The sequence below is a fragment of the Chanos chanos genome, chromosome 16, assembly GCF_902362185.1.
Source record: "Chanos chanos chromosome 16, fChaCha1.1, whole genome shotgun sequence".
Classification (NCBI taxonomy): domain Eukaryota; kingdom Metazoa; phylum Chordata; class Actinopteri; order Gonorynchiformes; family Chanidae; genus Chanos; species Chanos chanos.
Genome location: NC_044510.1, coordinates 10423213 through 10443200, shown reverse-complemented (window position 1 = coordinate 10443200; position 19988 = coordinate 10423213). Strand labels below are relative to the sequence as shown.

Here is a 19988-nt window from a genome sequence, read left to right as displayed (position 1 = left end):
GGTCAACAAGTCTAGAAGTTCATAATCAGACGAAGAACTCTCAAGAACGGTGAAAACAATTAGAAAGTTACGAAAAGGAACGCTGGTATATTCGCTTTGTCAGCTTGACCCTATGTAAATTGGTACTCGTGCAGTCATGTAGGCTAACTCTCTTCACACTGGCATGAGATACGTTTTCGTAATGCTGCTAGAAGCACAAACCATCACATGACAGTTAAAGCAAAGAAAACCTATTACCCTCATAGGGCCCAGTCACCACCTTTCGGCATCACTTCAAATGCAGATAAGGTAGACCTCGCTAATTATTTGTGATGCATAAGTATGTGGTGTAAATGTAACTGTATAAGGTGGGACGCATAGATTTACGGCTACCAGACAGGCAAAACAAGCTTGAGCACTTCACAGCCGTTCAGACACACATAGATATTCGTCCCACATCATGATGGAGAAATTATGGAACGTTGTATTTCCTCTAATTCTTGTTTTGACCTTCTGCTTAAATATGAATTTCATCCTGAATCAAACCCTTGGTTTTAGTATCAAATATTAAGAACACAAGAAAATTTGAATTTTCCCCCCTTTTTTTTTTCCTCCTCCAAAAAGGCCACATGTCTAGTGTGCTGCACTAGTAAGTGACTAAAATTCAGTTATAAAGTAGTTTGTGTGTTGTGTATATATGTTTTTTCTTATCATTTTATGGACAATAGACATCTGTGTGTACAAGATCAAACAGTCTATATACATTATTGCATTGTTTTCTGCCATGATTTGAAGACAGGCAGTGTGTGGTCTGGCTCATGTCAGGGACAAATTTCTCTTGATTCATATTGACAACTCACATGATTTTGTGCAAATGGCTGACCACTGCCTCCCACTAACACACCGCACATTACAAAACCCTATTTGATTTTTTTGAGCTTATCTCCTGGCTGTAAATGAAAAATTTTACACACGAGGCGGAGTCCTTAAACAAACAGTCATTGTATAGCCCGGTTGATATTGCCCTGAAACAAAGGGCTAAAAAACAAATATCTGGGTCAATTCTCTCTCTCTTTCTCTCTCTCTCGCTCTCCCTTTAGCACAGTATCCATTTTCTAAAAGTTAAAACCACACCTTTATTCATTACAATGTGGCAAACCAATAAAGTTAAGAAACTAAATACATTTAAAAAAAGATCAACACAGTAATGATGATGTTAGTAAACAGTAGAAACAACACTTCTCTCTCTCTCTCTCTCTCTCTTTCTCTCAGGAATGGAGAACATCCCCAGTTGTTGGGGAGGAATGCGAAGTCTCCAGTGGTTTGTTGCAGGTTCACAGGTGTTGGGTATAGCATGCGTGGTCATCACAGGCGTGTGGATGGGTCACTACCGTGGCGGCTATGCCTGGGATGGCTCTGTTAATCAGTTCAATGTCCACCCTCTCTGCATGGTCTTGGGTTTAGTCTTCCTCTATGGAGATGGTGAGTCAAAACTGACATCAGTCGTTTGCCTTTGCGTCACGTGGTGCTATCTGATATGTTACCTCTTGCATTACATAGCCATATCCGAAATGTTCTCTGCACCGGCAGCAGTTACGGGATAAAAGACAACGGTTTTGCTTCCACACTTAAATACACGTCTTTTCGCTGTCTCTTTCTCTCTACGTCTCTGTCATTCGCTCACAGTCAAGGACGTACTCAGTAATGTCGTTCGCTCACTTGCTCCATCTTTCATGTCCTTTCACCCTCTTAAACATGTTCACTGACCCACTCACGCTTGTTCAGGTTCGCTTTTAGGAGATGTTCCACACAGCGTGTCTTGTGGAATGGAGAATATCGGACATTGTGTACGATGGTCTCGGTCGAAGCCAAAATATCGTCTTTGTCTTGAAGGAGCCAGAGGTCCGTGTTAAGCCAGTCTGGCCCGGTTAATCAACTATTTGTCTGCCCCCCCTGAGGGTCCACAGAGCCGAGTTACATCTCACACAGGAAGGAGACGCTAATGCTATTAGAGCAGATATTTCGTTTCCCGCCGTTGGCTCTTTGGGAGCATGTGTAGCACTACATATTCTGTGGAGGACTTTTTGTAGCCAAATAAGTGTTTTTACTTGTTCAAAACTAAGCGAACGATCCTTTTTTTTCAGATTTGAAATATTTAACAGAGAGCAGCACGAGAAAGTAGCTACATTAAATGTAGTCAGCTTTTCAGTTATATCTCTGTGTACAATTATTAACTACTGTAATCAGTGACTACTGTCGTCAAGGAAACTGAAGGCTGAAAACCATACATGTGAAAACAGACTGAGCATCATTTTAGTTTGTAAAGGAACTGACTGGTCAGTTTCACTTGGTTAGAGTGAAATGTGAACTCTGATTGTGCACTGAAACTGGCTTTGATGGAACTGGTTTCACTGGTGTCCAGTGATGAATCTGGTTTTCCAGTGTTCTTCACTCCCTGTAGGGTTAAAGTCTGAAATAAAAGCAGACTTCATCCATGGCCACCTGAATTGTTCACATATATATTTGTTCATCTGGTCGAGGTAGAAAGAGATCAGCAGAAACAGATGCTGATTGTTCAGCTAATCTCCTCAGCTGTGGTTTCTTGATCCACAGCCTCTCTCTGGCAATTCAATTAAAACATCAAACCTGAAAGGTCATCAGCCAATTAGGCGCTGAGCTGTGATAAGCGGCCGGGCTAAAAAGCCCTCAGGGATCCCTCCACTGCTTACAAAGGCCAGAGAGAGAGAGAGACAAAAATCCAGTAAATCATTCTTTTTGTTTTTTGTTTTTTTGGCTTGTGTGTGTTTTTCTAGCGGTGACAAGTTTAGTCAGTTCAGTCCTTTTTATCTGACCTTTTAGCTATTCTGTACTGTATTATTTCGCCTGGAAATGAAAAACTTAATAGATACAAAGTACAGCCTTAACATGTTGTCAAGTAATTTAAGAGATTACTCAACTATTGATGCTTCGCAATGTAAAAACTGCAGCGAAAGAAATAATGTAATGTCTTCAATATTGTAGTGCATTGTTTTCAATATGCAACCATATCTCGCTTCTACAAATACATTGATTTACCGTTTTCATTTAACATTTGTTTGGCCATGTAAAACACTTCTGCCGCTGCCAAAGATGGATTTTCAACGGTATATTGCATCTCTGTAATGCTACACCAAGTGATTCCCCTTTGGCAACCTTATCTACCTCCTCATCATTGATTTATGAAGTGAAATAAATAATCTAGATTGCATAAAAATATATAATAATATGAATAATATTAATAATAATAATAATAATAATAAGAAGAAGATCTGCGCTCTGTCAAGAGTTTATTTAGAGCCCAACATCACTATTCATAGTCTCAAAGGGCTTTACATGTCTATAACGAAGTTTAATCAAAATCACACTATCCATAAGTTCGAGAAAAGAGATAAGTCTTTAGTCTGGTTTTAAAGGCACGGAGAAAGTTTGCCTCCCTAACTTCCGTAGGTAAGCCATTCCAGAGGAAGGGAGAGCGGTAGGAAAAGGCTCGGTCGCCAGCGGACTTCTTTTTAACTCTTGGAAATATCTATTAAAGCTTAACCAGCGGCTCTATGACAATGACTTTATTCACGTGTTACTTCTTTCTTGCAGCGATTCTGGTGTATCGTGTATTTAGAAATGAGAGCAAGCGCTCTGTCAAGATTCTCCATGCTATTCTACATATGATGTCTCTTATCATCAGTATTGTGGGTAAGTCCTCTGTGTGTTTGAACAGAGTTAGTCAAACATCTAACAGCTGTTGTAAGTCTATGAAAGCTACAGGATGTTTTATCTATTAGCTGCTGGAAAGCTCAGACAGGAAGTCATTACAAAGGCCCTCCCTCCTCAGAGTATTTTAGCTGAACTGAACTAAAAAAAAAAAAAAAAAAAATACTGCTTACGAAAGTAACATTGGCATTTGGAGCCAAAACTTTCAAACAACTTGCGACTATGAGAAATTGCCTTGCCATTACATGCCTGTTGCCTTTTCGTTTCACTCTCCCGACACCTGTTTTTGGTTTTCTTTCTCCTCTTACAGGTATTGTTGCTGTTTTTGACTTCCATGCAAGTGCCAAAATCCCAGATATGTACTCTCTGCACAGTTGGTGTGGTATGCTAACCTTTGTCCTCTTCTTCTTGCAGGTGAGTAGCATGTCGAATTACATTCATTCCTAATTTTTTTTTTTTTTTTTTTTACCTCAGAAGGCTCTCTCACTCACACAAGCAAAACTCATTTTTATTACATTTCCTTGTTCCTTGTTCCGGAAGCTTGTTTTTTTTTTTTTTTTTTTTTTTCCCTCCTGACTCGGGGATTAGTTAGGGTGTTTTTAAGGGACTGATAATCTGGAATTTTGAGGAGTCTTAACTTGTGCTTAAGGAATTAAACAGCTCAGTCTTTGATAGAGAGGCCTCATCAAAGATCATAAGATTATATTTAGCATATCGTATTGAATTTATCTAATACAAACACAAGAGGTTTTCGGGCATCTCTGCTGACCCCTTTAACGTCTACCTGGTGTCAATGGGCAAGTTCTCCTGAGCGAAAAAAAAAAAAAAATTCTCTTAGAGGTACCTCAAATCTGCTGAAATGAAAAGTCCGTCAGATTGAAATGAGTTAATGTCCTTTTGTTGACCTCTCATACAGTGGCTTTTGGGACTCGGATTCTTCCTGTTCCCTTGGGCGTCGGCGTGGTTAAGGAGTGTGTATCTCCCCCTTCATGTCTTCTTTGGACTGGCACTCATGGTTCTGTCCATAGGAACCTGCCTTCTGGGCATCACAGAGAAACTGCTCTTTAGTATCTCGTGAGTAACACTGACCAACTGCAGACATTGTAGCGCCGTTGCGGCTCAGATCCGTAATCGCCTCCAAAATTATTGCCGCATTAGATAAATATTAATAAAAGAAAGACTTTATATTCAATAATACCAGCACGCTGATTTGTACTGTAAACAGTTTTCTTTTGAAAGGCTACCTTTAGAGATATTTATAAATTTGACAAGGATGTTATGATTTGGAATTCTGTCTAAGGCCTCATTTGGCAAAAGGGGAAGGAGGCATTAATCACAGTCCCATCATTAGCCATTTCTGTAAGATACTTGCTTTATTTATGCTTTATGCCTCTCTCTCTCTCTACCTCTGTGTGTGTGTGTGCGCGTGTATGTATATATATATATATATATATGGATAGATAGATATAGATCTATTTAGATAAACAGATGTGCAGATATAGATAGATAGACAGATTGATAGATAGATAGATAGATAGATAGATAGATAGATAGATAGATAGATAGATAGATAGATAGATAGACAGATGTATCACACCATTTTTAACAGGAAGAGGAGGAGTGTGTTTCATTAAAGTCACTCTAGAGAAATGAGTCACCAGAGCAACAGTGGAAAAGGTTTTTCAGAACAGGGTTCATGAATATTAACAGAATGTAAGCGACTGTGACTTTTGCCCTCCCCTCAGCGGTGGCCGTGCATACCTAAACGCCAGCGTAACGCGTGGGATAAAATAGCCTAGTCCTGTTCTTTTGTATTCCAGGCAAACGTACTCCAAGTTTGCAGCCGAAGGAGTTCTGGCTAACGTTTTGGGTTTGCTGCTAGTGGGCTTTGGAATAATCGTGGCTTATGTGGTGACCAGGGAGGAATTTCGACGCCCCCCGTCGCCCGAGGAGGAGCCTATATCTGTGCACTTCAAAACCCTCACTGAGGGGACGCCCCCAGTCACACCATAGTATGTCACTCTCTTCTCAACGTGTCTCAGTATATAACCTCCTTTCCCTGTTCACATGCTCATGTCATTTCTGCAATCGTGTGTGGAGGGTGATGATAAGGAGAGTCTTTTTAAGTAGTCCTGAGTTGTCTGTATGGATAAAATAACTTCGCAACTACCAGTAATGTAACTATTGCTATCAAAAACTACAACCTTGCTAATCTCTTCTGTGCTCTACTGTCTACTTGCCACTGTTTGTTGTAGCAGTGCTGTGTGGTGCATTCTGGGGTAGAAATGATTGTTTTAAGAGGAACTGAAAACCAGGAGGACTCCAGACCTTTACAATTAGATCTATGTATCCAAGTACCATAGACTGATGATAGTATTCGGATGGATAGCGGAGTTCAACACTTCATCCAATTCAGCGATTTCCAAGTCCAAACCTGGAGACCCAAAGTCCTGCCTTGTTGTACTTTCAACAGGTAGAACAGCTGTGTTCACTACACAGCCAATAAGAGACTAGATGAAGTCGTCTGACAGTAAACCAGTGGGATCTTGGCCTATAGGGACAGGATGCAGGCACCTCTAGTCAGATTTAGTCTTTTCAAATGTGTTGCTACGGTAGAAACTGAAAAGGGAAAGGGGAGTTTTAATGGAATGAAAGAGTAAGTCATTACAGGAATCTAAAGCTGATATTTAACATAAAACTGGAAGACGTTATCCTTTCAAAGCAGTGACTTCATAATTTGAGACTGTTTTGATAAGCTTTAAGGTTATAATGTAGGTGATGGAGAGAGCCACCTTTTTAGGTTCATTCCTTTCCTTGAAGATAACCATTCTGTGGTGCCAGTGATAGTTTTGTTTTCTTTGTTTGAATGTTTTTGGATGATTATTGAAATGAAAATATATTTAAGATTATTTCAAATGATGGGGCTTTATCTTTGCTGGATGACTTGTGCCTTCATGGATATTTATCAGTGCTATGCTACACATATAAAGAGGCCTGACAAAATTGGAAAAGCCTGCTGTCCTGCAGTGGTTCCAATGCTGATAAAAATAAGTCAGTAGTGTCATTTTGTGTGTGTGTGTGTGTGTGTGTGTGTTTTGTTCCGTTTGAATTTATTGTCAGATCTCACACTGTCTGAGTTTCTCTATCATTCATCGATATCCTTTCAGACTTGATGATTAGTAACGTAGTAATAGATGCAGTTATTTCATTATCAGAATTCACTCTCTTCAAAACACAAAAAAATGTTTTTCATGGTTTCTGTCAGTGCTGGCTGTTAAGCATTGTAAATGTGGTTTATTGTGTCCAAGTGTAGCTTATGGACTTTATTAGAAAAAAAAACACACGGTGTGCCAGATCTCTTGCTTTAACTTTTGATGCAAAAATGTCATGTTGTGTCAGAAAATACTGAGAAAGTGAAAGTAAATATTGCACTATACTGCTCCTCCATAGTATTTGTGTGAGTGTGTGTGTGTGTGTGTGTGTGATTTTATGTGCACTGAACTTTGCTTGTATGTCCTTTTGCCTCGATCCATCGATTCAAAAGGCAACGACAGAATTCAATCGATGCAACATTCAAAAACTGATCCACATCGAAAACAGCACAATAAACTGCTCTCTAAATCATAGGAAACCAGTATTTTCCCTGAGAATAGGCTACTTTTTTTAGTCTTTATATTTCCGACTCCCACATGTCATCATCGCTTGTGCTAGTTCATAACCTACACATACTCGTTGCCTCATATGTTTAATTCACAGTAAAAAAAAAGGGAGCAGCAAAATGTCTTCTCAAGTAAAAAATGATATTCGCTCTCTGCATGGATTATGATCAGCTGTGTGGAAGTATAGTGTCAGTTTAAAGTGAAACACAGGGGGTACACGACAAAACCTGCAAAGTGGATACCTGCAAAGAAAACATGGAGCCCACTCATGTAGTGTTACATTACCACTGAAATCGTAGTTGAAGCGACGCCATCTGTAAGCAACTTCTTCCTGCAAAAGTTGAGCCATGCTTCGAAAAGAACCTCAGGTATAACGTCCATCATTGTTCAGTGAGCTCTGTTGTAAAATTTAGTAAGTTCTGATCTTAGCTGTTAAACTACCAGCAACAAAATGCTAATGTTAGGCCAGAGATAGTATTGTTCTGCTACTTGTTAGACAACTGGGAAAGTAATAGTTTTTAGAGGAACAGACATAAGGATTTTGGATGGGTATGTTGGACAAGAAAAGTATAAATAGAACTACCAAGCAGTAGCTTTCCTTTTTTCTTCTTCTCTGGTTATGAAAGGGCAGGCATGTCTCAATGCACTTTAACGTCAGACAAATAGAATTTACAATAGTGTTACAGAGAAAATTGAAATGAAATCTTTCTCTCTAACTTATTTTGGTTTTGTGTGTCTGAGACATGTTAGAAATGTTGTAACATCATTGTGTTAGCTGGATCACATATGCGCCGCTCTGTTTAACTGTATTGTATTGTATTGTATTGTATCGCGGCAGAATCTGTGATACTGCCAAATATTGAATCGTTGCCTTATGAATCGAAGATTTTACTGTATCATGGCCCACAATGCCTGAGGTTTCATCCCTGTTGCCTCCTGTGTGCTGTCTGTTTGACATAAAAAATTTTAAATTGTTAAAAAGGTCTGAAGCAATTCTGATGCTGAATACGATTGGCCTACTGATACTGTGTGTGATACTGTACTGTGCATATGTCTGTATTTTTGTTTTGCTTGTTTACTTTTTCTCATTTTCTGTTTTGAGCTTAAAAAAAAAAACGTTTGAATTCAGTGCTTTTTCAGTTGTTATCCTAAACAGTGGCTTAATTGTTCATGAAGTAAATGTGGAATAAATGAACGTGAATTATGTGAATCAGTCATGGGTTTTTGAATGAATATTGAAGTGCTGGACTGGATTGGGCTGAAATTAGGCTAAAATGAATTTCTGACGGCTGGAACAGAAGGTGTTTAAAGAAGTTTCAAACCTTCAAAAAATTATTTGAGCTCGTTTTTTTTTTCTTTTAAGTGGTAGCCATTTTTAAATAAGTACAATATTTTCTCATCCATACAGTTGATTGTACAGTTTACAATCGTTTAAGAGATAAAAACGCATTCATGTTTTCTTATTTTCCTCTCAGCAAAAACTTCACAGCTCTCATTTACAAACAATGTACAGAGTACTCCGCTCAAGTCCCTCCCCCACTCAAAAACAAAACAAAACAAAACAAAACAAACAAACAAAAAACCTGAACCATCACTGGGAGAAAAGAAAAAAAAAAAAAGAACGATTTTGTCTGCCGCCCCCCCCCCCCCCCTTCCCATCCTCTATTGAAAAATCTGATCACACACACGCAAGGGTGTGGGGGCACAAATCAGCAGGGAGCATGCATTCTAATGTGGCAACTATGTACAGTCATCTACATTTCAGTTATTAAAAACAAAAACAAAAAATAGCTCTTTGCTGAGAACAAAACTTAACCTTATGTCATCTTAGGAAAACATGAGTATATGAGGTTCCACATTCTGTGGACAGCAGTTCACTAAGTCGAGTCCTTCAATTCGTAACAGTAACTTTGTCACTGATGACAGTCCTCCCGTGAGCCTAACTGCACAACTGTATGACCTTTAGGCGACAGGTGCGTTTATTTTATAGATAGCTATAGAAAAAAAAAACTGTGAACCAATGACTATTGACAAGGGACACAGGATAAACATTTTAGAAGAGGCTTATCTCTTGATGTGAAAAAGGTTTGTTTCACCCAGTCTGGTCCTCATCCCCTTCCTTATCCCTCCCTTCTACTGCTTTTACTATGGAATGGTTGTTTTACATGTAGACATGAGTGATGTATCTGTGTTTGAAATTTCTATGACTTGTAGCATTGAGTCAGAATTTCTTTGAGTTGTAGCACTGGTAGAAACATTCTCTCAGATGTCTCATATCTGAGGAGAAATGCGGTCAGTAACTCAACTGAGCTGTCGAGGATAGCATAGTCTTTTTTTTTTGTGTCGCTTTCACACATGTGCTGAATTTGTAGAGTATCTACATTAAAGGCAGTTTTTCACGTTTCATTTTACTACTATGGTCGTCTGACTTTTGAAGGGTCTGTCATCTGGATGACCCCAAAATAGTGAGACTACAATACAATCCCATTTTATCTCTGACCTCCAAAGAGGTTTCACCATCACTTGTGCCATCACATCTCAACTTTCCTAAATTAAGGAAAGATAGACGTACTTTTGAGACAAATTAGGCAATTGTTGTCTAATCTGCCCCTTCTAGAAGAGGTGAAATGGACCCCGTCTTACACGCTTCACTCTTCGGGACAGTAGATTCGATAGTCTGATATGATTCTGGGTAAGATTACCACTTGTGGAGAGATAAAATAAAAATGCCCTTTCGCCACATAGCTATTTCACATAAATGACTGCGTGTCATTTTTGGAGTAGAAGGCAACAAACAAACAAAAATTACATTTGCATCAAGAAAATAATGTATATATCTATTTATATTATACAAACATAACTTAAAATGATAAATATGACTTTTTTTTGCTTTAGCTTTGTACATATTTTTAAAGACAGACCTTCTTGTCACATTTATAGGTTTTAAGCCTTTATGTTAACGCTTGGCTTTTGTGTGGCTTCAGGGGAAAACATTTTGGTCACATGTCCTCTTATGATACACAAAAACATGGTCCTAGGCTTGGATCTGACCACCAACAATCCTTAGGGGCCAGGGCAAGATGCTGCCTGGTTTCCCAAAGGGAGGTATTGAGATCTTACGGTCAGTGCTCAAGGGTTTTACTGGCCAATAGGAACCAACAGTTGAAGGGGCTCAAACCCCTTCCATCTTTGAGGCATTCCAAATGCCTTGAGATATTAGAGGTGCTAGCTTCACTTCCCATACTGCGGCTTCAGCTTGAGAGGTCTGGTCTCTATGTTCAACTTCAGGATATAGTTGTACGATACTAAGAGAAATGATAAGTTGATGTGTATGCTTCTTTGTGTGCGAGAGGTTTCCCATCAACACGCCAGTAAACTTGGGCTCTTTCCTCTTTCCATGCACTTTCCAAGCTCCTACACATTCGACTCAACGAAGGGTCTCTTTGGTTTGATGGGTGAGGTGGGGCCTTGCCTGTCATTGCGACCAATCTGCCTGTACTCATTGTCTTGGTAGGCCTGTGCAACAGGCAATGTCCGTGCCACCTTCACATCTGGGTAAGTTGGTGCCTGGCTCACTCGACCCATGGGATCAGCCCGGTCCCGTGGTATGTTGGCAGGGTTGGCATAGTAGTCATCTTCCAGAAGATGGCCATTGTGAGCATTGTTGGTGCGGTTGTAGTATGCAATGTGGCTAAGGCCTTGTGCCTGCTGCCCGTAACCCATGTTTCCTGGTGAGGTAGCAGGACTAGTAACCACCGTGTCGAGAGATGACACGGCCCAGGAGCGTGATGAAGACGATGATGCTAACGAAGGCTGCTGCTGCAGGTACTGCTGAGTCCGTGCTGTTTTATCTATGATGCCCATGAAGGGAGTGGCTCGTGAGCGAACTGCCTCTCCTGGATAGGTGCCCCCAACCACACGAACATCTGTCCCTTGTGGTGGTGACACAGGTGACAGGTCATCGCAGTAGCCGGCCTCATAGGCAAGTTTAAGTGGGATCTCCATCTGCTGTGCTGAGGCTGATGGCCTGAAGCCTGGGCCTAAATTTGCAGCAGAACCAGCAGTAAGGCTGCTGCTGGAGGGTGAGAACCGAAGACCCACGCTTTGCGAGTGGATGAGAGGGCGTGGAGTGGGTGCATGTTGCTTGGGTTCAGCACTGTTAGCACTGACTGGCCTGCGGAGGGCATGGGGATTCTCAGGTGATCCTAGCTGGGCCTGGCGCTCTAGCTCATGAGGGGAGACAGGGTAGTAAGCCGCTGACTGACTGCGGCTGATTTGGGGTGTCTGTCCATAATGGAGGCCTCCGGTGCTAGGTCTATATGCTGACGAGGGCCTCTGAGGATGTTCATCTTCCAAAGTGCCTGGGTCCATGCTGACGGCACGCTGGTACAAAGCCCCTGCACTTAGGCTGCCTTGTACCTGCAATGAGCTCGAGTAACCACCATCCCCGAGGTCATCCATGTCACCAGGGCAACGTGCACTCATTGAGTGGGCAATCTGGCTGTAGGCGCTGCTACCAAGCACAGCACTCGAGTGCACTGAGACACTGGGTTGATTGGTTCGAACAATCTGTGCCTTCGCTGGCTGTAGCCACTGGCCTTGTTGGGGCGGTTGAGAACCTTGGGAAGGGAGCTGGAAGGAACGTTGACTGCTCAACTTGGAAAGGGGAGACTTGGGTCGACCAGGGAGCTGATCCTGCTGATAACGCCCTGCAGATGCTGACTGAGGGCGATACAGATTAACTCCCTCAGAGGTGGGGCTTGACCTGTACTGAGGTCCTCGGCGCAAGGGTGATGGTGGTGGGCTGAAGTGATATGAGGATTGGGCTTGGTGAGCCGGCGAGGTGTGCGGAGAACCAGACTGAAAGTGGGTGCTCTGGTGCGTGGGTGAGAGGGATGGTGAGGTTGACTGATAACCCTGGCGGGTCGGAGAAGACATGGAGGGCGGGCTGGGGCGGAGTTCAAAAGCCTGGCCCATGGAGGAACCTGCGGAGAGGTAAGGTGGATCACAGTGGCTGGGGGATGGCGGCAGATTCTGAATGAGAGGAAGGCCTGAGGGGCTGGCACGAGGCTCAGGGACCATTCCTACTGGCAGGCCTTCCAAGTCTCGCTCAAGGTAGTCCTCATCCTCCTCAAACAGATCCTGTACTGGCTCCATGTCTGACAAGCGGGGCTCCAGGGATGTGGGTGGTGCCATGGGTGGCTCTTGGTCATGGGGAGGTGTTTGGGGTCGTTCCAACTCCTGCTGCTGAGAGACCTGACGACACTCCTCCTCCACACGCTGCAGCAGGCGTTGGATCTCCCGGTTGTTGGGGCAAAGTCTGATGGCCTCATTCAGGTCCTCCAAAGCTGTGTGGAATTGCCTACAGAGAGTGTGAAGGTGAGAGATGATCAAGAGAATGAGGCAGAGAGTAGGAAGGATAGATCAGACAGGGATTGGTTCGAGGTATGTGTAGTAGCATGTAGAACATTGAGGAGGATAAAATAAATATGAGCAAGAAAATTGAGAGGTGTAGAGATGGCACAGTAGCAGAAGCGAAGGCATGATGAGACAATGAAGAAAGGGAGAGAACACTTAGTTTGACAATCTATATTGTGCAGCACCAATTAAAAAACATTCAAAGCATGTTTTATCGACAAACTGCAAACTACTAATATGCAGAACACCTTTATCAGAATTACTATCACTCAAGACCCGCACGGTCAGTGTGGTCCAAACAAAACAAGTATTCTGAAAAATGTTTTCAGGGTGGCTATCATTAGAAATGAGTATGACACTGGTAAAAAGAAGAAAGAACAAATATGCCATATGGAAACATTTTAGATAGAACTGAAGAAATGAAGCTATATGTCAACATAAAGTGAAAAACATGAAAAAGTCGTTGTCCTACAAGTGAACGCTGAAAAAGCTGTGGAATTTCACTCTACGTTTCTCAAAGACTAGTGTTTGGATCATCTGGAATATTGTGCATGGTAAAGGCCAAAACAGGTAAGCGAAGATGTTGCCCTAGTAACCAAAGGCCGTGTCAGTGTGGGGCACTGTAATCCTGTCTGCTCATCACTATGGTTACCTGCTGCTGCGCTTGGCACGGGCTCTGGCGTAATAGGCTTCGTATGATTTGGGTTTCAACTCTAGCGCCTTGGTGGCAAACTCCTCAGCCATCCCAAAGTCCTGCAAGTAACAACAGGGCCGACAGTCATACACAGAGTCGTACATGGAGCTATATGGACACACACACACACACAGCCACACAGGAGTGCACATGCACACAGACACACATACACACACACACGAGTCATTTGTGGATAATCACAAAATAAACAAACAAAACAGACAAAAATGGTGTAAACACAAAAATATGTAAATGACAACAGACAAACTATGACGGTCATGGGTTTATAGAGAACAATATGACACATTCACCCCCACACACACACTCCACAGGCACTGCAGGGGCCCTTTTGAATCTAAATAACAGTAAACTACAACCCTAGGCTACACATCTGCCCCCTACAGTCTCTAAGAAACCAAACCAAAACAGTGATGAAAAAATGAGAGGAGATGGTGTTTGTGACTAGATAACTATTAATTTGATAACAGCTGAATCTGAAATATGTTCATGTAGCAATTTTCTCACTTGTTTTGTTAGGAGCCATGCTTTCTCACATTCAACTGAAAATTATATGGTTTATTATAAAATTATAAAGGTTTTCTGTTCGAAACATCCTAGTGCCTTTTAACAAAACGTCCAGCTGACGAGAACAAAATGCACTCGGTGAACACAGCCAAAACACAGCATCCAGGCTTGGAAAATGCAATAATGTTGCAGTGTCACTTTAAACACTTCTCATAAACGCTAATTATAACATCCATAACGACATGGTCTCTTGGCAAATTCCTGACTAAAATGATTTTCCATTCGTCAAACCCCTATTATTAAGACAGCATTGGCAGAGCCCAAAAACACATAGCAAAGTGTTTAGTAAAAGCAATTTCACGCAACTGTCTATTTTATAGACCATAGGAGAGATGCATATGACAAAAGGTTCACATTGCCTGTGCAAGCATTTCCAAAACCAGAAAACTTACCTATTTATAGCAGTGACTAAAAACAGCTTCTGATTCGCAAATGAAGGTATTTTTGGGTTAAATGTAAGTAAAGGTAGAGAACTATTGTATCAGAGCTTATAAATGGAGCAAAAGAGCTGCACTTACATTCATTTTCCTTCGGCACCTGGACAAATTTAGCAGCAGAGACACCTTCAGTTCACGGAATGTCTTCAGGTCTTCACTGAAGCCCTCTCGGGGAAACTTCTTCAGGGCGTACTGATAACGCTGGGCTGCCTCCTTCACCTTCCCTTTCTGTATTAAAATTACACGTTAAACACAAAAATTCGAAATCTTGTGTTATGACAATAGATTAGAAGCTGTGATGTTGAGCCAAGCATAAAATAACTAGCTAACTGACCAAAAGTGCGTTGTGAATATGTTACTCCACAATGACACAAATGGGTTTGTACATGTTGACATGTTGACAGAAGTTCATTAGACATGTTCTTAAGCATATCAGTTAAAATAATTGTAATTTCAGGTAGGCTAACAGGACAAAAAACACACTGATAATCACTGACCACTGTTAACTGTTCAGTGTAACATTACTGACCTTGTAGAATCCGTCCCCTTCTTCAATCAGTTTGCTCAAGAGCACTATCATGATGTCTGGCTTGGATGTTGCCATTGCCCATGTTGCTGGACCTGTGATCAAAAGGATGCACGAGGGATGAAAAAAACAAAACAAAACAAAACCAAAAAAATTCAGTTGGGAAGAGGTTACTGTCAGCGATACAAAGCATAAGACCCATGACAATCAGTATTCCCTCAGAAGGCACAGGACTTGTTGCTGAGAAAACTAGTCACCGTCTAAAGCTTTGCTAACATCTTAGAGCTTTAGCTAAAGTTTGACATGGACTAGGGACGACACAAAGATGCGACCCTTGAATATGTTTTGCATGGGTACGTCATGGGATGGATTTGTGCTCCATAAAGCATCAAAAAACAGCTCTGAACAAACAGAGCAGGTTTTAAATGTTAGCCAAGTAATGATCCTAGCCTGAGTGAAATCCTGTTTGTGCATAGGACAGCTCTATTGGCGCTACCTCAAAACACGACGGCAGTGATGGCTAATCTGAAATACTCAGGTTCTCGGTTTCAACTGCAACCCTACGGTACACTCTCAGTTATCAAACACACACACACACGCACACAGAAAAGATAGGCTAGTATACGGGTCCAGAGAGTAGTGTGTTTGAGTAGATGTTCTAGTCATGAGGGTTTTAGGTCCAGGTTAAGAGGTAAGAAGGGTAAAAATGAGGGGAACTCCGAGGGTTAAGAGTAGGCTCATGTGAGGGGCAGAATGTAGCCTCAGGCTTGGACTACTGTAAGCAACGGCCGGTAGGTACAGGCAGAGCGGTGAGCATGCGTTTAGTACAAGCCGTGTTTTGACTGATTTGTGCTATGAAGAGTACATACGGTTCTGAGACCAAAGCTCAGAAACACATTTTGGGAACCTTGGACACTATCAAGCTGGATTTACAGCACGTTTGGGAATATTCAAACTTCGCTCAGATAGCAAGGGCGTCACAACTCCAGTACACCTGTGGAAAAGTCAGGGTTTGGTATTTTTTTCCACCTCTGTTAAAAGTCGACCCGTCTGGAGTGGTGAAACCCACAGAACTCCAAAAAGAGGGCAGACTTGACATAAAACAGAGCACCACCACTGTCAGTCTACCCATCAAACCACATTCAAGACATGGGACACTCAATGCTTTCATGCTAAATTTAGGGCTAGGTGCACATCCACACATGCAGATAAGTTCATGCAAGCAGTCATAGAGAGATGTTGGAAATAACATTGATCCTCTCAGACAACAGTAGATTCAGATGACACAATGTACTGGGCTCACACACAAACCACTAACTGATCACAAGACAGAACTCCTTCCCTCAGGCGGAGAGGGACAGGGGGGGGTGAATTACTGCTGGGGAGTTGAGTTTTTAAGAAGTCATTCAAAAGGTTGGGAGAACCACAGAAACAGATAAACAGGATAAAAGGTAAGGGAAAAGCATAAGACATATTGCAAAAGTGGACACAGCCAATATGACAGGTGGGCGCACAGCGAAAGGGGTTTACCTCGCGCTCGGGTGGGGAGAGTCTGACATCCTAGGTACGGAGAGAGAGAGAGAGAGAGAGAGCGAGAGAGAGAGAATTGTGGGGCAGGGGCAGGCGTGGGTTGGGTGAGGTTTTTGGGGAGGGGGGGGGGGTAGCCACATGGTATGGGGGATTCCAATCAAACCCGCAGCAGAGAAGAGTGAGGTTGCATATGAGTGCGTGAGACACAGAGAAAGACAAAGAGAGAGAGAGAGAGAGAGAGAGAGAGAGAGGGAGAGAGAGAGAGAGGAGAAAGTGAGTGATTGTGAGGGATTTAAGAGGAGTGAGGAAAAAAAGAAAAGAGGAAGCAGCCGTGAGAAGCCAGGCTTCACCAGCAAAGCAACGAGCAGCAACAGCAGCAACAAGCACCTCCTGATCATCTGTGAGGATCAGCAGAGTTTAGGGAACAGGGGTAAAGGCTGGAGGCAGAAGGCACAGAGAGGACACTTCGAGGTCAGAGTGTTAGGCACTGGCAGGGCATAGGAGGGAATAGGAGGAGACCTGCATGTACTAGGTAAGAATAGCTACCTTAAAGCTATGTTTTTTTGTTTGTTTGTTTGTTCGTTTTCTTTTCTTATCCTGTTTGAGATAGAGCTATGGCTAATCAGGCCCTGAGATAAGACATTTTGCTCTTTTCTCAGTTGTATAAATATATGGAGTAAGGCCTGGATTTTAAGAGGAGAAGATATAACATAGCTCAGGATCAAGTCCAGTGTCTCAGATGGAGTAATGAGTTTACTGAAGTTCAAGGAGCTCATCGGAACCAGGTTGTTCTGTAAATATATACACTATGACATGATCACAGTCCCTAGAGGGACATTCTAGTGACTACCCTCACACACACACACACACGCGTGCATGCACGCACACGCTCACACACACACACACACACACACACACATGCACGCGCACACAGGGACACACACGCGTGCGCATAAACACACCCGTACACAAACACACGCATAGAGAAAATCCTACCTATCTTAGCACCCTTCTTCAGTAAAGCCACCACCACGGAGGTGTTCCTGCAGCCCACTGCTCTGTCCAGGGGACGCATCCCACTGTAATCCACATGCTCAATCATCGCTCCGTGGTCCACTAGAAACTGGACCTGAGGAAAACCATTTAGAACACAATGTAAAAAAATTCACAAGAGAATCCAAAGCAGTACAAAGAACAAAACCCTCCACGGAAAAGTTGTGAGGCATTTTTATTACGGCGCGAATCATGAACATTTACGCGCGATGAAGGAAAGAAAGTGTACAAGAGAATCAGGATTGTCCATCATCATTCTGAATCTTAAGATATTTCAGTGTTGTCTACAGCGTAACATGGCTGATCCTTTGAAACGAAGTAGACGGCGATCACCAAGGTTCTTACCACTTCAGAATCTCCGTAAAACGCGGCCAAGTCCAGGGGCGTGCGGCCGCTCTTGTCTGCATGGGCAGTAGCTGCACCCCTCTCCACCAGGGCGCGGACCAAGGGTAGGTGACCTTTCAGACATGCCCAGCTCAGTGCAGTCAGTCCCTCCTTGTCCATTAGTCCCAGTGATGCACCTGAGGAGGGGAAAACAAGGGTGAACTATGTATCAAATTACCTTATTACCAAATTACAAATTACACAAAATGTAGGACTATATACATTTTCATATATACATACATATATATATATATATATGTGTGTGTGTGTTTATGCGTGTGTGTACATACGTATATATATGTATAATTGCAGATGTATATTTCTTTTTACCAAGATCCAAAGAAAACGTATATGTATAAAAAATGAAAAAAAAGAAGAGAGTATCCAAACATGAGTGACTGGTTTGCGTTGCGTGAGCAGCGCAGACTGACCTTGTGCCAGCAGGAACTCAGCGGTGCCCAGATGGCCCTCTGACGCGGCCATCATGAGCGGGGTTCGACCCTGTTTATCAGCCATGTTCACATCTGCACCGTGGTTTAGCAGCAGGTCAACGATCTACACAGCCACGAAGACACAGAGACTTGTCAGAGAAACAAAACAATGACACTACAACTAGCTGATGTGTTAGAACTGCGTGGCTGCAACTGAACAAACAAACAAACAAACAAACAAACAAACAAACTGACTGGGGAGAAATTGGAGTGTTGAAATGAATGATATACCATAAAAAAAAAAAATAAGAAAAGAAAACAAAAAAGAAAGAAAGAAAGAAAAATTGCTTCATCCGAACACTGTCAAAGGTGTAATATTTCATTACAAATAATAATCAAGCAAAAAAACCCCAAAAAAACTAAATGACAGCAGAGCTCAAACGAATACATTTCTTTGGTTGACACAAACTAACACTACACAAAAAAAACACATCTAAAGCTCAACAGTCACTTTTAGAGGCAGAAACTACAGGACTACAGGATTATAAAAAAAGCGTAAGGAACACCAAGACCAGCATATAGTTTTTGTGTTACACAAACAGTGTCAAACACAAACAGTTATTCTTCAAAATCCAGCTGTTGCACAGTTATCACCAAGGAGATCTTTTTTTTTTTTTTTTTTTTTGCCATACCTGCCAGTGTCCTTGGCGTACGGCGCTGAGGAGGGGCACGATGCCCCTGCGATTGGGCTGGGCCACGGCCGCCCCCTGTTCCAAAAGCAACCTGCACACGTCCAGCTTCCCCCGCCCAGCAGCTGCCGTCAGCGCTGAGGAGGGAGAGAGAATAAACCAGGTTAAAAAACAAAAAACAAACAAACAAAAAAAAAACCTCACCTGTAGTCCATAGCAACAGAGTGACCAGACGAAACTCTCAGCTACGAATCCAATTAGGGAGCAAACCACATGAGACACTGATCTGGGGTCAGTGACAACTGACACCATTGTGAACACTGATTCCTATTCAACACTGCAAAAGTTAGTTCTAGAGCAGGTTTAAAAGTATGTACTCTTCAAAGCTGACATTCAGAGTGCATAGGTTTGAGATGTAACTCAAGGAATAGGAGGTCTCCTGGCTTTAACTGGGAGACTCTGTCTAAGCGTATATCTGTCTCGGCCCATAGTGTGTCAGAGCTGACATTCAGAGTACACAGGTTTGAGATGTCACTCAAGGAATAGGAGGTCTCCTGGCTTTAACTGGGAGACTCTGTCTAAGTGTATACCTGTCTCGCCCCATAGTGTGTCAAAGCTGTTAATCTGAGCGCGCTCCTCTTCTTCCTCATCTTTCTCTGGCAGATCCAGCAGGTAGGACGCAATCTGATTGGCCAAAACAAAGCCTACGTTTTAGAATGCAAACACTGACATACAAGACAAAGACATGTATGTTGTATTGTCCATTTGTGCGGTGCATTTGGACCTCGCCAGATCTGGAATACACACTGTCAAGTCAGGTTGGTACAAATGTACTGTGTGTGTGTGTGTGTTTGTG

General features: G+C 42.3%; 2 protein-coding genes across 2 annotated transcripts in view; one reads left to right on the top strand and one right to left on the bottom strand.

Moving 5' to 3' along the window:
* Window positions 1-1253: 1253 nt before the first annotated feature.
* Window positions 1254-5739, top strand: cyb561 (cytochrome b561). Its single transcript, XM_030793954.1, has 5 exons — window positions 1254-1461; window positions 3610-3708; window positions 4037-4140; window positions 4643-4800; window positions 5547-5739. Exons 1-5 carry the CDS (start codon window positions 1254-1256, stop codon window positions 5737-5739), a joined length of 762 nt encoding a protein of 253 aa, XP_030649814.1.
* Window positions 5740-10799: 5060 nt separating this feature from the next.
* Window positions 10800-19988, bottom strand: part of tanc2a (tetratricopeptide repeat, ankyrin repeat and coiled-coil containing 2a) — a 67801-nt gene continuing 58612 nt past the window's right edge. The window contains 10 exon segments of the mRNA XM_030793544.1: window positions 10800-12747; window positions 13456-13556; window positions 14601-14747; window positions 15049-15140; window positions 16576-16605; window positions 17572-17704; window positions 17974-18149; window positions 18444-18567; window positions 19136-19269; window positions 19723-19816. Of these exon segments, the coding sequence (XP_030649404.1) occupies window positions 10800-12747; window positions 13456-13556; window positions 14601-14747; window positions 15049-15140; window positions 16576-16605; window positions 17572-17704; window positions 17974-18149; window positions 18444-18567; window positions 19136-19269; window positions 19723-19816 (2979 nt within the window).

Coding starts and splice junctions, on each gene's coding strand:
- cyb561 (XM_030793954.1), top strand. CDS start 1,254: ATGGAGAACATCCCCAGTTGTTGGGGAGGAATGCGAAGTCTCCAGTGG. Junction 4,141..4,642: donor TTGTCCTCTTCTTCTTGCAG/GTGAGTAGCATG, acceptor CCTCTCATACAG/TGGCTTTTGGGACTCGGATT. Junction 4,801..5,546: donor AAACTGCTCTTTAGTATCTC/GTGAGTAACACT, acceptor TTTGTATTCCAG/GCAAACGTACTCCAAGTTTG.